General features: G+C 50.4%; 9 protein-coding genes across 9 annotated transcripts; 5 read left to right on the plus strand and 4 right to left on the minus strand.

Moving 5' to 3' along the window:
* Window position 1: 1 nt before the first annotated feature.
* F5J12DRAFT_805508 (uncharacterized protein) lies at window positions 2–1,011 on the plus strand. Its single transcript, XM_051744552.1, has 5 exons — window positions 2–89; window positions 142–376; window positions 433–588; window positions 642–852; window positions 906–1,011. Exons 1-5 carry the CDS (start codon window positions 47–49, stop codon window positions 966–968), a joined length of 708 nt encoding a protein of 235 aa, XP_051603497.1. The 5' UTR covers window positions 2–46; the 3' UTR covers window positions 969–1,011.
* F5J12DRAFT_763222 (glutamine synthetase/guanido kinase) lies at window positions 1,012–3,221 on the minus strand (the record flags this gene model as incomplete). Its single annotated transcript, XM_051742151.1, has 15 exons — window positions 1,012–1,063; window positions 1,118–1,277; window positions 1,333–1,626; window positions 1,679–1,689; window positions 1,741–1,898; window positions 1,949–1,965; window positions 2,013–2,167; window positions 2,217–2,315; window positions 2,372–2,431; window positions 2,482–2,497; window positions 2,549–2,813; window positions 2,865–2,923; window positions 2,979–3,007; window positions 3,064–3,088; window positions 3,114–3,221. 15 exons carry the CDS (start codon window positions 3,219–3,221, stop codon window positions 1,038–1,040), a joined length of 1,482 nt encoding a protein of 493 aa, XP_051603498.1. The 3' UTR covers window positions 1,012–1,037.
* Window positions 3,222–3,379: 158 nt separating this feature from the next.
* Window positions 3,380–4,797, plus strand: F5J12DRAFT_903443 (WD40-repeat-containing domain protein; the record flags this gene model as incomplete). The annotated part of the gene is made up of 8 exons (XM_051748406.1): window positions 3,380–3,485; window positions 3,544–3,686; window positions 3,738–3,839; window positions 3,892–4,005; window positions 4,057–4,177; window positions 4,212–4,464; window positions 4,520–4,680; window positions 4,706–4,797. The coding sequence occupies 8 exons, from the start codon at window positions 3,380–3,382 to the stop codon at window positions 4,795–4,797; spliced, it is 1,092 nt and encodes a 363-aa protein (XP_051603499.1).
* A 6-nt stretch (window positions 4,798–4,803) lies between these two features.
* Window positions 4,804–5,713, minus strand: F5J12DRAFT_903426 (uncharacterized protein; the record flags this gene model as incomplete). The annotated part of the gene is made up of 5 exons (XM_051748404.1): window positions 4,804–4,959; window positions 5,024–5,178; window positions 5,229–5,432; window positions 5,488–5,601; window positions 5,656–5,713. 5 exons carry the CDS (start codon window positions 5,711–5,713, stop codon window positions 4,804–4,806), a joined length of 687 nt encoding a protein of 228 aa, XP_051603500.1.
* Window positions 5,714–6,333: 620 nt separating this feature from the next.
* Window positions 6,334–8,476, plus strand: F5J12DRAFT_903427 (regulator of chromosome condensation 1/beta-lactamase-inhibitor protein II; the record flags this gene model as incomplete). Its single annotated transcript, XM_051748405.1, has 8 exons — window positions 6,334–6,647; window positions 6,697–6,836; window positions 6,872–6,924; window positions 6,983–7,200; window positions 7,255–7,680; window positions 7,734–7,849; window positions 7,903–8,070; window positions 8,118–8,476. 8 exons carry the CDS (start codon window positions 6,334–6,336, stop codon window positions 8,474–8,476), a joined length of 1,794 nt encoding a protein of 597 aa, XP_051603501.1.
* A 102-nt stretch (window positions 8,477–8,578) lies between these two features.
* On the minus strand, window positions 8,579–9,418 carry F5J12DRAFT_380490 (ribosomal L27 protein-domain-containing protein). Its single transcript, XM_051739126.1, has 5 exons — window positions 9,322–9,418; window positions 9,179–9,271; window positions 9,056–9,123; window positions 8,759–9,005; window positions 8,579–8,704 (listed from the first exon to the last, which is right to left on the minus strand). The coding sequence occupies exons 1-4, from the start codon at window positions 9,371–9,373 to the stop codon at window positions 8,784–8,786; spliced, it is 435 nt and encodes a 144-aa protein (XP_051603502.1). The 5' UTR covers window positions 9,374–9,418; the 3' UTR covers window positions 8,579–8,704; window positions 8,759–8,783.
* Window positions 9,419–9,431: 13 nt separating this feature from the next.
* Window positions 9,432–10,462, plus strand: F5J12DRAFT_380585 (E3 ubiquitin ligase SCF complex Skp subunit). Its single transcript, XM_051739128.1, has 6 exons — window positions 9,432–9,583; window positions 9,643–9,704; window positions 9,779–9,966; window positions 10,019–10,121; window positions 10,183–10,203; window positions 10,263–10,462. The coding sequence occupies exons 1-6, from the start codon at window positions 9,493–9,495 to the stop codon at window positions 10,281–10,283; spliced, it is 486 nt and encodes a 161-aa protein (XP_051603503.1). The 5' UTR covers window positions 9,432–9,492; the 3' UTR covers window positions 10,284–10,462.
* Window position 10,463: 1 nt separating this feature from the next.
* Window positions 10,464–12,365, plus strand: F5J12DRAFT_380786 (mRNA capping enzyme). The gene is made up of 10 exons (XM_051739130.1): window positions 10,464–10,621; window positions 10,681–10,743; window positions 10,795–10,882; window positions 10,930–11,061; window positions 11,117–11,200; window positions 11,253–11,332; window positions 11,385–11,525; window positions 11,575–11,775; window positions 11,835–12,006; window positions 12,063–12,365. Exons 1-10 carry the CDS (start codon window positions 10,515–10,517, stop codon window positions 12,270–12,272), a joined length of 1,278 nt encoding a protein of 425 aa, XP_051603504.1. The 5' UTR covers window positions 10,464–10,514; the 3' UTR covers window positions 12,273–12,365.
* A 379-nt stretch (window positions 12,366–12,744) lies between these two features.
* On the minus strand, window positions 12,745–13,944 carry F5J12DRAFT_380854 (uncharacterized protein). The gene is made up of 2 exons (XM_051739131.1): window positions 13,454–13,944; window positions 12,745–13,398 (listed from the first exon to the last, which is right to left on the minus strand). The coding sequence occupies exons 1-2, from the start codon at window positions 13,778–13,780 to the stop codon at window positions 13,063–13,065; spliced, it is 663 nt and encodes a 220-aa protein (XP_051603505.1). The 5' UTR covers window positions 13,781–13,944; the 3' UTR covers window positions 12,745–13,062.
* Window position 13,945: the final 1 nt, after the last annotated feature.

Here is a 13,945-nt window from a genome sequence, read left to right on the forward strand (position 1 = left end):
GTCACAGCTTGTTCCACTTCTATCTATGTAGCCACCATCTTCAGCTATGTCGACCTTTCAACTCACAAATAATGCTGTCAAGCTAGGGGGCGAGCGTTTCACCTGCCAGATACACGGTTTCGCTCTGACGTACAAAGCTAGACATCCCCCCTGAGAGTACCATCATCACACTAGGCAACGAACTACTGGCGTCTACAGAATCTTGGAAGAAGGGGAAGACCTTTGGCAACGGGAAGGTTCTTACATTGCGTCGTCCTCCAGCACAAGGCAGCGAGTCTTCGTGGCACTGCCGTGTTAGCCGACACGACAAAGATGACGCCACATTCGATGAGTTCTGGAGCAAGCTCGGTGTGAACAAAGCAGAGAATGAGAAACAGTCAGAGACTTGCGTGCATTTGTCTTTTGGACTCTCGCTGACGTCTTTATCCTTAGATTTGTGGGTGCAATCAAGCAAGTCTCCGAAGTGAAACGCATATCTGCAACCCAATCTATCTGGACTCTCTACTATACATATCCTCCTCCGGTATCACCTCGTGTTTTCACTGTGCTGCAGACAACTTATCTCAGCAGTGCATCTCCACGAAGCGGGTGCGTAGCCTCTGATTTCTGGGTGACTTCACTTCCCTCGCACCTGCTTCCAGCCTAATCGTTTCGATCCCAATCGACCTGTCGGAAGATGAGGAATTAGCCAAGATCGAGAGAAAAGGTGTACGGGGTCGTTATGTCGCTGTTGAACGTCTACTAGAATTGGATGACGACAAAGTCGAATGGCGCATGGCAACCTCTGCCACTCCTGGTGGCATGATCCCGTCTTTTATCGCAGAGAGTAGTATGCCTGGGCAAATCGCAGCAGTAATGAATTCGGGCACCCTGCAATGTAATTCCTGTTCTGACCCTCCTTGCAGGACGTCACACACTTCTTGAAATGGTTCCGCATCATTCGCGACAGAACAGCTGTGGAGGCATGAAGTAGCTTGGGATAAGAATGTATAGTTGAATAGTATTTATAGGGATTGCACTTCATTTATTCAATTCTTTTACGCAAGCTCGAGGTATCTTTCCACTGCCACCCAGTTCGTGAGACCAACCACAATGAACGAGTGATATACCTTCGTACCTTCCCAGTTTGTAACGGCTGCGTTCCACAATTTGACTTCGTGCTCCCTGGTCCCACCAAAGTGGTCAATGAATTGATCGCCAAATACCTCACGTGCGACACTGCCAGGCCGCATCATCTTTGTGGTCGCGTCCTCCAAAGAAGTTGGTAACATGACAACCTGTTGAAGAAACTGGTTAGCATACACGTCTGTGTCTGGCATACCAGATACATACCTCGCCCTTGCGAGAGGGATCATTAAGATAAGTGCTAATCGGCAGGGTGGTTAGTTTCAGTCTCTGCGTAATTCCCCTCAAACCCAGCCTAAAAATGGCGCTCAACACCAGATATGGGTTCATGTCTGCTCCGGGTACACGGACTTCAAATCTTGTTGCAGACGGTGGAACTGAAGGGGGTGATATTATACGAATGGACACGGCTCGAGAATCGTAGCCGTAAGTTACCCCGTTTGGAGCCCAGAATGATTCACCTCCGACGAGGCGTTTGTACCCATTGATTGTTGGAACAAGCTTATGAAGACATAAGGAAGGGTCTAAACTGCAGTTCCCTCATGGCGCTCACCATCGGCATCACTGTGCGCTAGGCAATTAGCCCGGGTATTTCATATCTTCCCTTGTGCTCACCTTCCGGGAGGCCATCCAGTACACCCGCCAAAAATTGTTCTCCAATGAAACTGAGGAATTTGGTGTCCTCGAAGGCTGCATCAGCCCGTCCATCTGAACCCTCAGAATAGGCGAAGATATTCCTTCCGGAGGGGTCCCTTAGGGAAACATGCGTGTGCCTGCTGGTATCAGCACCCTGTCTTGAATCCTAAGAAGACATTCGTCTCACCCACTGCAACCTGGTAGCTGGTAGATGTAAGTCGTTGATATTGAAGCCATTACAAGGTACGCACATCACCCCAAGGCTTTGCCATGAAACTTGGCAATACTTGGTGCTTCATTCCAATGCTCTTGGCGAGGAACTTATAGAGTATGGCGTTATCGGCCATGCGTAGGGCGTAAGTGTAGGCCAAAGCTGTCTCCAACACACCGGGACCCGTTTCGGTGTCTGAGAACAAGTTAATCGTAAAATCCCTTGCAACCAATGCATCACGTACGATGACCCTCAACGTCGATCTGGAACTTGAGGCTCTCATCAAACAACTCGTTGAAATAGTCCTGGTTAAGCTGAGTACGAAGGAGAGAATATCCGTGCACTTCATGGGCACCAATGAGTACACTCCAACCTTGGAGAAGACGAAGGTATGCTCACTCCCTGGGGTCAGAGGTGATAGGTGTGTGAATCGCTTCTCAGCAACAGATTCCGGTGTCTCTGCGTCGAACGTCATGACAAGTCGGAGGCCTTCATTCACGGAAACCGACCTTTGAAGTTAAAGTACTACAGCAGGATAAGACCCCAAAATCATTAGGGACGAAGGCACACACGTACCTCATATTCCACGCCGGCCATACAACTGAAACCCTGGGCAGCAGCGAGTTCACAGGTTGTATGAAGTAGGCTGCGTGGATCAGCATGGAGAGGCTCCAGTGTGACAGGGTCGAAGAAAGAGACCAGAAAGAAAGGGGTATTGTTGTCCCAGGGAATCCTACGGTATGTGGACAAGTCTATTTTAGCTAGCACATCGCGATATCCATTTTGTCTGTTGGATATAGAGAGTTCGCGAGTGTAAACCGTATCGTGCATATCCCAACCACTGCGCTGGATGTGAGGATACAAATGTTATAACATGGCTGCTACGACTCACAATACGACACTGCAGAAACCGAATCCGCCAGATGCAGCGCTCAAGAACTTGTCCTTGGACTAATTTTCTGGTTCAGAAAAACGAGAAATACAACTATCGCGGTTCCAAGCTTACCATGTACTTTCCTCGAAGGATCCCATCGACTGTCCCAGGAGTGTTCAACGCAACAGGTCACCCAACATGGATAAAAACTAATCACCATCTACGCCTACGAGTAGAGTAAGCTCATACAACGAAGCCCAGGCTCACTAAGTGCGACAAACCTGCTACTTTGACCTTGGTATCGCCCTGCAAGATAACACGGAGATCTTCCACTGATTTGGGTGCCCCCTCAGTCGCCGCGCTGATCTGGTCCATGGTTCACCTTTAGTCGGTTCGAAAATGATGTATGGATTTAGTTTGGGGGTTAGAGTTGAGAATCGAGTACCCTTTCGGAGCCTTTGCGGCGATCTGAGGGGCGCCCGTAATCATCCAAGCAGGACAACTTCAGACATCATGACACGTCTTTAGTTACCATGACGGCGAGCGAAACTACGTATGCCTCCTTCAGGACGTTGAAAATTCCTGCACAGGTAACCTGTTTGGCAGCTGGTGGAGCTGGCCAGTTGACAGTGGGCTCAGGTACATTGGTGGTGCCTCACTTTACATGGACTGCTACTCAGACGAATACACTATGCAGATGACGGCTCAGTTCGTATTTACGACCTTTCCACACTCAAGGTCGTAAAGGCGATTCGAGGATTAGCGTCTGTTTCGTCCGTTGTCTGGCAACCACAGAATGCATCACAACCTGACTGTCTCTGGCTGGCATCCGGTCGATCGGTGAGTTCCATCGTCTTGAATGAACCAGAGCCACTGCACAATAATCACAAGGTGGTAGCATTCACCATGGATACAGACAAGATGATCTTGACCATGTCAGATGCCCATCTAAAGTTGGAAGTGGGCTCTGGTGATGATGATGCCGTTAACGAGGTGAAGGTATTCGAGGTTAGAGAGGGCTCATAAGTACTGACAGGACCGTCAGCTCACTATGAATAAAAATGGGAGCCAGGTAGCATTCTGTCTGGACTCGGGGGTCGTCGGAGTCATAAATCTCTGTAACAACGAGGTAAGTCGGATGAGGAACGGCCACGGCACTGTGAGTAATCTACCTGTTCTTATTTGCGCGTTGTGACCCCCGCGAACACAGGTATGTGGGTCCGTCAGGTTCGTTCCAAATCGTCCGGGGGAATTGGTCAGCGGTGGCTATAATTCCACTCTCCTTCACTTCGACATACTTCAAAGCAAATTGTTATCTCAAGATGATCTCCGTGAGTTTGAAGTCGTGTGAAACACCTCACTAAGCCCCCAGTGGTATATCCATAGGTGCTATGGCCCCGTCATCAGGTCTAGCCATGTCGCCGCCTTTCATATTGTCACTCGACATTTCACCTACAGGGGTACTCGCTGCGGGCACTGCGGATGGTCGCATATACGTTGGTACATCGGGGGAAGCTGGAGCGGGCGGTGGGCGGCAGAACCGAAGACGAAAGTGGGAGGGGTTGAGGTCGGATGGAAGAATTCTTCAGGAAGTCGCTCAGGGGCCCGTCACTGCGCTGTGCGTCCGATGTCGATGTCCAGCCAATGCAACCCTACTAAGTTTTTTGATGCAGGGCCTTCACCTCCCCTCGAGAGCTCCTGACGTGTACGCTCCTAGGTTCTGTCGCCAGTCACGAAATTTGCGGGCCGGTAAGCAATGGTGGTCAGCTAACCATCAGGTCTACGTGGAACCGCAACGCTGGAGACATTTTCAAAGTAAATGCTATGGTTGTGTGTAGGGAATCTACTTGTACTTGGAGGGTTCCAGAAGGACGGAGCAGGAGTTATTGAAATATGGGAAGAAATGGGTACAACTGGTGCCGACCTGAGCACTAAAATCAATTGTGAATAGTTGCCTTTATCTTGGCTTCTCCTGAAGTTCTCTCTCCAACTCTTCTATCCGGCGTAGGTAGGTGTCCCGCTCGGTTTTCAGTCGCTTCAGGTAATCATCATTTGATACCCGTCGGCCGAACGCGGATAGTATGCGGTCGCCCCATGACTCTGCTTCCTGATGCTGATATGAAACCGTTTGCATACTTGGAGGGACTAAGCGATCATTTGCATGGTAGCCTATTCACGGTATCGCTTTTGTCCCCGATCACGGGCAGCGACGTCGTTGTGGTGCGGTAAACATGGCGTATACGAAAGATGTGGAGTTCGTTCACGCCCCATTGCAGTAGCGTGCATAGTAGTGCACCAGTCCCAAGACCCGGCACCAACCCAACTTTACCACCTACCAATAACTTCAGTGAGGTCGTGAGAATTCCCAACAAATACTCCTACGTTTCCATGCGTTGAGGACCCCTCCTGCGATCCCACCACTGATTGCAGAGTCCAACAGGCGAGATGTGCGGATATGACTCCAGGATAATGCCGGTTCTGTTCCGGTAAAGCCATCAACAGCACTCTCTGACTCCTTTCTGCGAGTGTGGTGGTTCCCGACATGTGTTAGTGTTAGCACAGGGCCAACAATGTATTCCCGTATGCCTTGTGGGCTGTCAATTCTCTAAAGTATAAATGGCAGAGTTAATACCGCACATACTGAAGAAAGTGGCAGCGGCCAGACCACCGTTTACAGCTGAGAACAGGGCCAGCCTTGCTGGAGGGTGCCCTCCGAGTACGCCGTATAGGGCAGCGGTTGCACCGCAGACGGTAGCTGAAAAATCGAGGCCAAGTCAGCTTTTCACAGCTCATGGGAGTTACAATAGACGAACTCGCATGTTGCCTGCGACGCCTTTTCCTACCGTCTTGGGTGCTGAAGGATCCATTCCAAGCTACGGTTACTATAGTGCTCCTCAGTTATTACAGCAGCCTGTGTAAATGATGGGGCCAGTAGCAAAATATTTGTGAGCCGTGAGCTCTGCCCGATATGGAAATGTAGGAATGTGTGCCTTCATCGCCTTCGTTTGTCCACGTACTACCAGCGATGGCCAAAGCTACATCATGTACTCACAAGATGGCGCAGTAAATACATACCACTTCCTCTGCAGTGAAACTGTAGAACTGCTCTGCATTGAAGGAGCCCTTGACAACATGCACTGCAATGTACCCATCCACTGTCATTGCAGTACATGGTATGTACATATGTATCATCTCGAATAAACACATCCTTTAGCTGTGCATGGTGACTGTATGCTGCTTTTCCATAGTACTGGGCAAAACGTGCGCTCGTGTTGACACGGTAGTTAGTCTCACTACTGTGTTTTCATGCCAGCCCGGTACATTTCCTTATTTAGCGGAGTCCATGACGCGCTCACAAGTATTTTTGCTACTGACATTATTTACGCAAACTGCTGTAATCAGCTAGTTAGCCCCTTCAGGGGGGGGTCGCGCCGACACCAAATTCTGCCGTGCGTCATACGAACATGACGAGCTCTGCCTACTAGCGATGTTGAAGACTGCGGCTTCCAGATACTTCAGGCCTAATAAATCTTGCCTGCGGGCTCTTCACACACGACATGCTATCCACCAAGTCCGTTCGGACTGGGCACGTTCTGCAGTTTTTGCATCCGCCACCGCGTCTGCTACTGCCATCCTGGTGTGGTGCGTCTCGAACAATGTCATACACAATGATGTTGCGGCAATACCCTCCTCCTCTCCACAGTTAAGCCCGGGAGAGACAGAAGTCCTTGATTCGAATATCAATAGCACTGGTGTCGACGAGAATGGATCTCTCCAAGGGGTAGCCTGGGGCTCCAACAAGTGATTGCACTGTCATATCTGTATGCTTGAAACCTTAAACCTCAAACAGGTCGCACATAATCAATCCAACAGAACCCAAGGTTGACGTCGTGCAGTACCCAACCAACGTAAACTGGCTGGAGAACGTAGCACTTCGCGACTTGGCGCTCCACGATCAACATGCCTGCATGCGTCGACGCCCGGGGAAATGTCTACCAGTGGGGTGATGGCTTTTTTTCCGTCAGTTTCTACCTCAGAACTGGAGGCAAGGAGACCAAAGCCCACTCTACTAGGCAAGGTAAGTTCTGGTCATGAGGACTTGCATCTTTTTTTTCCCCATTCTTATTCTTGAACAGGACATTGTAAAGATACAAGTGACAGAGTCCCGAGTGTATGCCCTCTCAGCGTCGGGAAAGATATACGTTCTGGCTGCGAATGAGGAGCAGCAGAAACTCAAGGTTTCTTCGCAGCATCCTGGGTCCTCGTGGTGGAGTTTCGACTGGTTGTGGCGAGGTCGCCCAAATATTGACTTGGTGGAGCTTTTCCCGCGTGAGAAGCTGGGATGGAGAGAACAGTCGGTGATATCCATCTACATCGTTAAAACACAATGTTCTCACCCCACCACCAGCTTCACAAACATTACGGCAGGACGCGATCACGTCCTAGCCTTAACATCTGCGGGGCGTGCATTTTCCCATCCCGTGAATAAGAATGCAAATTCTCACGGGCAACTTGGACTTCGTAACGTCGATCTCCCTGTAGCGTCTAGTTCTCCAGGTGACGCTTCTTCGGGACGCGTAGCTGTCGAGCTCAGCCCCGTAGCGGTTACCGACCCCTATGCGAAAGCGTCACGGTATTCTCGCGTTCGCGTATATAATGGTCCAGCAGAAAACTTAGACACTATAGATGATAAGACTATCAGGTTTTGCGACTCCTTGTTTGAAATACCTGCCCTCAAAGGTGTAAAGGTATCGCACATTGCAGCTGGTAGCCGGAGTAGCTACGTGAACACGGACGCGGGCAGGGTCCTGGGTTGGGGTGCAAATGAGTTTGGGTAATGCTCTTCTGCTTTGTAGACCATTCGTGTTCACACTCAAAAACGTACAGACAGTTGGGCCTAGGGAATGGTATCACACTCGATGCTGTGACCATTCCTACGGAGGTCATATTGACCCGGAACTTAGCCTTGGATGTCAAGAGAAAGTGCTTAGGAATCTCGGCAGGTTTGTTTTTAGTCAAAGGAATTCTCCCTTGAAGGTTAAATCAAGGAACCTAGGCGGTGATCTGACCTTCTTCGTGGCGGAAAGGACTGGCTCAGATCCATCGTACTACATAGACGTGCTCTCGTGTGGAAACGGTCAATGGGGAGGCCTCGGTGCCAATTTATATACGACCAGTCAAGCCAATCCCGTTCGTGTAAAAAATGTCAGCGGTTTACTTGAATGTGAGTCAAGGCTAACTTGCCATCGATGTGTTGACGTTCTTTCCTAGATGATGAGAAGACTCAAGGTCTTGCGCCAATCGTGCCTGAAGCTATCTCCGTCTCACCCACAGGGCATGCTCTGTTGACGTTGGATACACTTTCACGCGCAGGCCCAGGGTTTACAGGGCGCGATCTTCTAGTCTGGGGCCTCAACTACGATTTTCAACTCGGCACTGGAAAACGAAAGAGCCTTCCTGCTCCGGCTGTCCTCAACAGGCCCGAAGGTGGTCGCTTCCTCTTGGCAAGGAAAACAACTGCTGTGAAGGACATGGCTGGGAACGTCTGGCGGAAGAAAGTTGGGGTAGAGCAGTGTGCCATTGCTGGCTACGGCAACAGCTTCGTCTATTGGAGGATCATCAGGTCGTGAAAGCGATCATTCGTGTGTAAAGAATAAGGTTGACCGCCCGCACGAGTTTAGCAAGGCAGCTGTTGGCATGTATGCACCCGGCATCCGTTCAGGATGGGTTTTCAGCAGTAGATACTGGATTCACCGTTTCTCTGAAGAGAAGATCTGCGGTATACATGAATGCATCGAGTATGCGGTGTGTATTAGTTTGGGAGCACTAGCCAAGTTATATGTAGGTGTCGAGAGCGGCTAATCTTGTAGTAAGCTCTACAAACCAGCGAGCGCAATTACTCAAACAAATACCAGCACGAGTCTACAGTTACTTCGGTCACAAATGAGCTGGCGATGATTGGCCACTTTTTGCTGGTCCAAGATTGACCAGTCCACAGTATCGACTGCGGCCTAATACGGCTTCGTCTCTTGGTAGCTTCTCGCCCCGATCGAGGACGACACCGACGAATTTGCGGTCACTGCTCATCCATTTTTCCTTGTAGAAGCGGACAAAGCCCGGTGCAGTGGCATAAATAGTGTGGTCACGTCCCATCTTCACCTATAGTGATCTGAGAAACGAGTTGTCCGACATTATATCAGGGTGCCTACGTTTTGACCAGGATGAAACTGTGTGCCTCTTTGTCGCACGATTATGTTGCCAGGTATGACATGTTGGTCTGCAAGTAACACCTGAGTGGGGTGAGGAGATGTACGCCAGCCAGGCATTATTACCTGAGAACTTCTTCAAGCCCAGGCGTTTTCCCGGTGAACCTCCATGGTTGCGTACGGTGCCTCCAGCACGCTTTGTGGCAGTCCGAACAGACCCTGTAGTTATACGAGTCAGACGACAGTGTCGCTCGAACGATTGTACGGACCAAGAAGAGAGAATGGACTCCTGTTGACCTGCAGGACGAGCGGAAGAAACATGGCTGGTGTCAAGCGGGGACCACAGACTCCTGAAATGGAAAAAGGGGGGCGCGCTCTCGTTCCTTATAAAGCTCTGCAGCAAGGCAAGGCTCCGCGTTTTCCACCTCACTACAAACGACATGGTGCTCCTCGTCACATCCGACAACGAACAATTCCATGCCGACAAGGAGGTTGTCGAGCGCAGCGTTCTCATCAAGAACATGCTCGAGGGTAATTATCCCTTACTTACACCACGATGCACTGTGCAGACTCGCGACACTCTTGCGCAGACGTCGGCGAAACCGATCAACCTATTCCTTTGCCTAACGTCTCATCTAGCGTGCTAAAGAAGGTGCGAATTTGTCACCCCTTCGTGTCACCATCGCGTGCCACTCGTCATTCATGCACGCCTGCCATCCTCCATAGGTCCTTGAGTACTGCGAGCACCATCGCGGCGAGCCTCTGCCAAGCGCAGATGCAGACCAAAACCAGGACGAAACCCGCAAGCGGACTACTGACATTTCGGAGTGGGATCAGCGGTTCATCACCGTGGACCAGGAGATGTTGTTTGAGATCATCCTGGCTGCCAATTACCTCGATATTAAGCCTCTTCTGTGCGTTCCCACTCGTACTGTTGGTGTGCATCTCTTCATTCACCCCCTTTAGCGATGTCGGGTGTAAGACCGTGGCAAACATGATCAAGGGTAAAACCCCTGAGGAGATTCGAAAACTGTTCAACATCGTCAATGATTTCACGCCAGAAGAGGAGGTGCGTTTTTTCTCTCTACGTTTCTTGAACGCCGATTTAAGTTTTCCGGCATTCAACACAGGCACAAATCAAGAAGGAGAACGTGAGTAAAAAAAGCCTGCTCATGGTGATATCAATTCATCCTTACAATTCCTTTTTCAGGAATGGGCCGAGGATCGATGAGTGTAATCTGGGCGGTTAACATTCGTTAGGCTACTAGACCGTTACTACTGTTCTCCGATGTTGTATTGATTCCATTCGCCCCAAACACCCTCCAATATTATTCGTGTAGTTGCTGTCAATATGATTACATAAGCTTCCCCACACGTTCTCAGTGAAGTTGGACCCGGCCATCGTGTCAAATAATATTACTGCTACCCAGACTCCAGAGTGTGCCTGTGTGTCTCTCAGACGATGTCTCCAATACCCGACATACCTGGTGCTCGTATCTCCCCTCGTTCTCAACAAGAATCTTGGCTAAAGAGTTATGTGGCGAGACTATGCCATTTGGACAATGATCGGCGCGTCCCTTTCCCTCCTTGCTTGCAAGGAACGTTGTCCAACGCACCATCGTCTCCAGGTTTCCCGGTAGTCAGCCCATTAGCTTCTCCCTGAATCACTTGGACGAGCTCGAAAAGAAGGAGTGCGTCCTTAATTCCTTACAGGACCCGTGTGATATTGATAAAGCTCGCAGTTACTGGGTCTGCGAAAAGTCCGACGGCGTTCGTGTTTTGTTCTTTCTCCAGACGGATCCCAGCACCGGTAGCCAGGTCGTGTACCTAGTAAGTGACTCTCACGAGCGCGCAGCGCCACGCATCACTTCCTGCAGATCGACAGGCATAACACGTACTATGAGGTGTCTGGATTTTGGTTCCCGCAACCCGACAAGTCAAGGGAATCCCTTATGGATACTATCCTGGACGGCGAGCTCGTCATTGACGTCGATCCACAAACCAAAATGGTGTGCAGTGAACGCGCTTTTTACTTGGAACCCCGAAGCTTCACGGCATTCATAGGAGACCGTTCGATATCTTGCCTTTGATTGTCTCGTCTTCAATGGCGAAAACGTTATGTCAAAAACGCTGGACAAACGCTATTGGGTAAAACCCTCCCATTTTTCATTGGGTACTCTCTTTCTCAAGCATTCTGTAGCGTTTGAAAGAGCAATTTTACGTCCCGTGGTCTAAAGCGATAAAGGGGTTACCTGCCCTTCGAGCCGCAGCTCCTTTTGAGTAGGTTTCGGTCTTTTTATAGTAATGACTTCTGAGTCTAAGTCCCAGCTAGCATCAAAGTGAAAAATATATCCTTCTCATATGGTATTGAGGATGTATTCCGCCTCGAGATTCCTGCTCTCCAGCACAGAAACGATGGCCTCATCTATACCTGCACGGAAACCAACTACGTTCCCGGCACAGACCCGAACATGTAAGTCAGACATTTGCCTAAGCATCTTAAGTTGACGATCATTTTCAAGTCTCAAATGGAAGCCTCCGTCGGAAAACTCGATCGACTTCAAACTTGTACTGCGCTTTCCTCCGCTGAAATCCAACCCATCCCAACCAGATTTCCGTGCTAAACCTTTCTTTGGTTTACATGTTTATTGCGGCGAGGAGAGGGGACAAGCCAAGTATGAGCCTTACGACGAACTTTATGTCGAAGACGACGAGTGGGAGACGTGCGTGTTGGAGTGTTCTATCCCCCTTCCCCTTATCTCACATGGTTTCGGTGGTGCAGGATGAAACTTTCTGGCGAGCAAGTTGACGACAGAATAGTCGAAGTTCGTTGGGATCCCGATCTCTACCATTGGCGCATGATGCGTTTCAGAGACGATAAGCCTCACGGCAATTATCGCACCGTTGTGGATAAAATAATAGAGAGCATAGCAGATGGCGTCGAGAAGCCGACTGTGAGTCGATGGCGCAATCTCCCTCACAGTTCCATTTCAACAGACCGTTGGTATAGTTAATCGCTCGATGTCCGGCCATTCGCAGTGCGTGGAAAGCGCGGCACGCCCAACCACAACCCCCGCCGCCGACGGCACCACCACGCACAGCTCTTAGTAGACACCCACCGGCCCCCTTAGCCGCTAACGTTCAACGATACGGTCCCATCGCGACTTCAAAGTGGAGCAAAGTGTCTGGTCCAGCGCAATTTGCTGGTCTGCAACGATGATTGAATTACCGACTCGGCTCCCCATTTGTGGTGTTGAGCCTCCTGCTGCAACTGAGCAGCTAAGTTGATGACCCCATGCTGCTTTGCACTCTGGGGATGATTTACTTTTGTGTGAACGTTCATAATCTCCAAGGACATGATGCATTCCACGCATCCACGTGTGCACAAGTCTGACAAGGCAAGCTTATGGTTCCGCTCGGTTGCTTTAGCTCGCGGTCCCCCTGCGGGTTTGCAGGACTAATCGGTATGGCTGAACAAGGATCAGTGGTCAGATTTGGTAACTGTAACCGTACAGTACTACATAGTGCACAGGCACTGAGAGTAGTACAGCTGTGCGGAGAGGCAACTTTTATGAGACAAACAGAAATGGTCGTGACAGGTCGTACATGAGAGATGGAGAAAGCATCTTGAAAGCAAGATAAGGTAGAGAGAGAAAAGGAAATGTGTGCATGTCTAGTCGTTACAGTGATGATGGAAGAAGCAGCCCAGGTTTTTGGCGTCTCCGAGGCAATGACGGGCAAATAAAGGCACGCTTGGAATGATGGAGACAGGAGGCAGCGAGTAGGTAGGGATGGCAACGATAAAGCCAGACACAAAGGTGCGCCCTCCCAGGCAAGTATCCCCCGAAACCGGGCAGGATTTTCAAAACGGATGGTTGAGATCTTCAAAATAAATGAAAATACTGCTGCATAGAGCGTAAGATAAGTGACCACGTCGTTAGGAAGTCAGAGGACTTGAGGGTGCTCCGGAGCGATCTGAGTAGATGAAGACAAGGTAGACGTCGCGTTGGTTATGAGAAGAGATTCTGATCGAGGGAGAATGAGTCGCCTCCCATGTCCGCGAAGTGGGTATGGCAGCTTTTATGGTCTGAGACGCCTCCGAAGGAGACAGAGCGGAATGGCAATGGCAATAGCAAATGACGAATACCGATGCCTATCCAGGGGTGCTCCGAAGCAGGTGTGTTCGAGTCCAATGTTGGGCCGACCTCGCCCAGATCAACGGGTTGGAGGGGTGGCGTGGTGATTTCTGGAGTAGACTCTACGGAAGAGAAAGAAGAGTCGCGTCCATGACGACGCCTTGTAGAGGACTCGACCGTAAGAGGAGCATATTCATCGAGAGCTGCGGACTAAAAAGACGCGATTAGCATGACGTGACAGGATGGTGTTGCGAACGGGGTTTACCTGTGTCAAGTCCGAGATATAGAGCGGGGACTCTGGACCTTCGCCAGCGAACAAGGTCGCAACTCCACCGGTGGAGACGCGCGTCGTACGCTGTGGTGGCTGCGCTTCATCTTGGTCACTGTCTGGGGTGGGTGGGCATTGGCCGTCAGCGACCCTCCACCATTCAATGTCGGCAAGGACCCGGCGCTCAGAGACATCTGAACCAGAGGACCGACGCGGCTGTTGGCCGGCGGTGCGTGCACGACTGCTAACGGCGCTAGAGAGCGAAAGCGGGTATGGCGATGAGCGGACGGACGGCGAAGACGCTGAACGGCGGAGAGAGGGCATGACAGAAGATGACCAAGGAATGAAGCGAACCCCCAGGGAGCTGCTCGACGACGCGACGCAGAGGAGAGGCGAGGAGAGGAGAGGACCAAAAGTCAAGGAAAGGTGGGAATGGCAGGCGATGAAGCTTTTATAATTTACACATGTGACGATGTGAATATGTGCCAG

This window comes from Pisolithus orientalis (genome assembly GCF_024613125.1).
Source record: "Pisolithus orientalis strain OTSU chromosome Unknown F5J12scaffold_4, whole genome shotgun sequence".
NCBI classification, from domain to species: Eukaryota; Fungi; Basidiomycota; class Agaricomycetes; order Boletales; family Pisolithaceae; genus Pisolithus; species Pisolithus orientalis.

Bases quoted from the DNA above. Each gene is read 5' to 3' on its own strand.
- F5J12DRAFT_805508 (XM_051744552.1), top strand. From the start codon at position 47: ATGTCGACCTTTCAACTCACAAATAATGCTGTCAAGCTAGGGG. The intron at 377-432 runs GTCAGAGACTTG...CTTTATCCTTAG, and splicing joins AAAGCAGAGAATGAGAAACA to ATTTGTGGGTGCAATCAAGC. The intron at 853-905 runs GTAATGAATTCG...CCCTCCTTGCAG, and splicing joins TGCCTGGGCAAATCGCAGCA to GACGTCACACACTTCTTGAA.
- F5J12DRAFT_380490 (XM_051739126.1), bottom strand. From the start codon at position 9,373: ATGTTTCTTCCGCTCGTCCTGCAGGTCAACAGGAGTCCATTCTCTCTT. The intron at 9,124-9,178 runs GTAATAATGCCT...TGTTACTTGCAG, and splicing joins GGGCTTGAAGAAGTTCTCAG to ACCAACATGTCATACCTGGC. The intron at 9,006-9,055 runs GTAGGCACCCTG...AGATCACTATAG, and splicing joins AGTTTCATCCTGGTCAAAAC to GTGAAGATGGGACGTGACCA.
- F5J12DRAFT_380585 (XM_051739128.1), top strand. From the start codon at position 9,493: ATGGTGCTCCTCGTCACATCCGACAACGAACAATTCCATGCCGACAAG. The intron at 9,705-9,778 runs GTGCGAATTTGT...CATCCTCCATAG, and splicing joins CATCTAGCGTGCTAAAGAAG to GTCCTTGAGTACTGCGAGCA. The intron at 10,122-10,182 runs GTGCGTTTTTTC...CATTCAACACAG, and splicing joins ATTTCACGCCAGAAGAGGAG to GCACAAATCAAGAAGGAGAA.
- F5J12DRAFT_380786 (XM_051739130.1), top strand. From the start codon at position 10,515: ATGTCTCCAATACCCGACATACCTGGTGCTCGTATCTCCCCTCGTTCT. The intron at 10,622-10,680 runs GCGCGTCCCTTT...CATCGTCTCCAG, and splicing joins TGCCATTTGGACAATGATCG to GTTTCCCGGTAGTCAGCCCA. The intron at 10,883-10,929 runs GTAAGTGACTCT...CACTTCCTGCAG, and splicing joins GTAGCCAGGTCGTGTACCTA to ATCGACAGGCATAACACGTA.
- F5J12DRAFT_380854 (XM_051739131.1), bottom strand. From the start codon at position 13,780: ATGCCCTCTCTCCGCCGTTCAGCGTCTTCGCCGTCCGTCCGCTCATCG. The intron at 13,399-13,453 runs GTAAACCCCGTT...GCGTCTTTTTAG, and splicing joins ATATCTCGGACTTGACACAG to TCCGCAGCTCTCGATGAATA.